The sequence below is a fragment of the Octopus bimaculoides genome, chromosome 24 (genome assembly GCF_001194135.2).
Source record: "Octopus bimaculoides isolate UCB-OBI-ISO-001 chromosome 24, ASM119413v2, whole genome shotgun sequence".
In the NCBI taxonomy this organism is placed as follows: domain Eukaryota; kingdom Metazoa; phylum Mollusca; class Cephalopoda; order Octopoda; family Octopodidae; genus Octopus; species Octopus bimaculoides.
The window spans coordinates 35,535,789-35,537,676 of record NC_069004.1 but is presented as its reverse complement, the minus strand read 5'-3'; the positions used below and the strand labels follow the sequence as shown (position 1 = coordinate 35,537,676).

The window sequence follows — 1,888 nt, the reverse complement described above, 5'->3', positions numbered from 1 at the left end:
TATATATATATATATATATATTTATATATATTTAACTTTCCTTTTTTCCATGCTGGCATGGGTTGGATAATTTGACAAGGACAAGTAAGCTGGAGGGCTCCACCAAGTCCTATGTCTACCTTGGCACAGTTTCTACAGCTGGATGCCCTTCCTAATGCCAGCCACTTAAGAGAGTGTACAGGGTGCTAATTGTTGGAGTTAGGAAGGGCACCATTTCTTCCAATTCTTTATTTTCTGAGTTCAAATCCCACCAAAATCAGTTTAGCCCTTCATCCTTGTAGGGGTTAATAAAACAAAGTTCCAGTCAAATGCTGGGGTCGATGTGATTGTCTAACCTCTTCCTTTGCCACAAATCTCTGACCTTGCGTCTACATTTGAAACCATCATCATCATCATTATCATCAATGTTATTACCGTCCTTATTATCTTAATCACCACCATCATTATCCTCCTCCTCCTCTTCCTCCTCATAATAATAATCTCCTTGACCCTCCCCCTCTTTTGCCGTATTAAATCAGACTGAAGTCCACTCTCTTTATTTACTAACCTTTACGTCATCAATGATGACAGCATCTTGACATAACGGCGATCATTACCCACTGACCTTTGACATTTCAGATTAAGCCAAAATCAATCTATTGCTTTTTTAATTATAATTAATTATGCAATAGGTTCACATGTGATCTTGTATGTTTGACTCGTGATTGTAAGCTTGTGGTTTCAATTCCTGGAGTGGGTGACACATTGTGCTGTTGAGCAAAACACTTTGTTTCACATTGCACCAGTCCACTCAGCTGCAAACAGGTCACTCCTGCGACAGACTGGAGTCCCATTTAGGGCAGATTGTTGGGATTTTGGTCTCTTATACATCATGGAAACCAGATGAGTGGCTTATGATGCAACTTAATTGTTCATTCCAGTCATCCTCACCATTTTTGCATCCATTTTTTTTTCGATGTTGGCATCAGTTGAAGAGAACTTGTTGAGATGATATTCTATGGTTGGATGCCCTTCCTGTTGTCATCAAAGTGTTTTACACACATTCAGCTGCCATTTCTGTGAAAGACGTTAGTAACTATTACTGCCACCCAAGCAATTTTAACATGAAAACAAAAAAATACAAATACACACACACACACTGAAGTATGTTTATACTCACACATATATATGCACACACACACACACACACACACATAGAGCTTTTTCCTTCTTTTTCCCCTGTTCTTTGTTTGCAATTTGCACAAAAATTTTCACATACTGGTGGCATGGAAAATGTACTTAGTACATTGTGTAAAGTGGTTGGCAATCGGCAGAGCATCCAGCCATAGAAGCCGTCTCAGAGATCTGTAGGGGCCCAACATGGCCCTGCACATTCTAGATCCTCATGAACTGTCCAACCCATACTGGACCCACCACCACCACACACACACACACACACACACACACACACACACACAAGTGTAATTCTCATATTAATGTTTTGTTTCGTTGTCTTTCAACAGTCGACTGGATTGTCACCAATATGTTGGCCGTACGTCAAGGAATGATCGGCCACATACGATATATTCTCAAGGACAGCCTAAAGTTCCTGCCAATGTATGGATTCTACTTCAGACAGGTAAACACAGACGATAACAAAATTGCTTTTGTTTTTTATTTGTTTTTCTTTCAATTTACTTCTCAAAGCTTTTGTGGTAAGAAACTTGCTTTCCAACCACATGGTTCCGGGTTCAGTCCCACTGTGTGGCAATTTGGGCAAGTGTCTTCTGCTATAGCCTCAGGCTGACCAAAGCCTTGTGAGTGGGTTTGGTAGATGGAAACTGAAAGAAGCCTGTTGTATATATGTATGTCTGTCTGTCTTTCTGTGTGTTTGTCCCCCCCCCCCCCC

At 40.6% G+C, this 1,888-nt stretch overlaps 1 protein-coding gene across 2 annotated transcripts in view; it reads left to right on the top strand.

The window, feature by feature from the left end:
• LOC106884199 (1-acyl-sn-glycerol-3-phosphate acyltransferase epsilon) overlaps positions 1 to 1,888 on the top strand; it is a 15,897-nt gene that overhangs the window by 10,572 nt on the left and 3,437 nt on the right. For both annotated transcript variants that reach the window (XM_014935445.2, XM_052976390.1), the window contains exon 3: positions 1,503 to 1,618. In XM_014935445.2, coding sequence (XP_014790931.1) covers positions 1,503 to 1,618 — 116 coding nt within the window. The remainder of the gene's footprint in view (positions 1 to 1,502; positions 1,619 to 1,888) is intronic.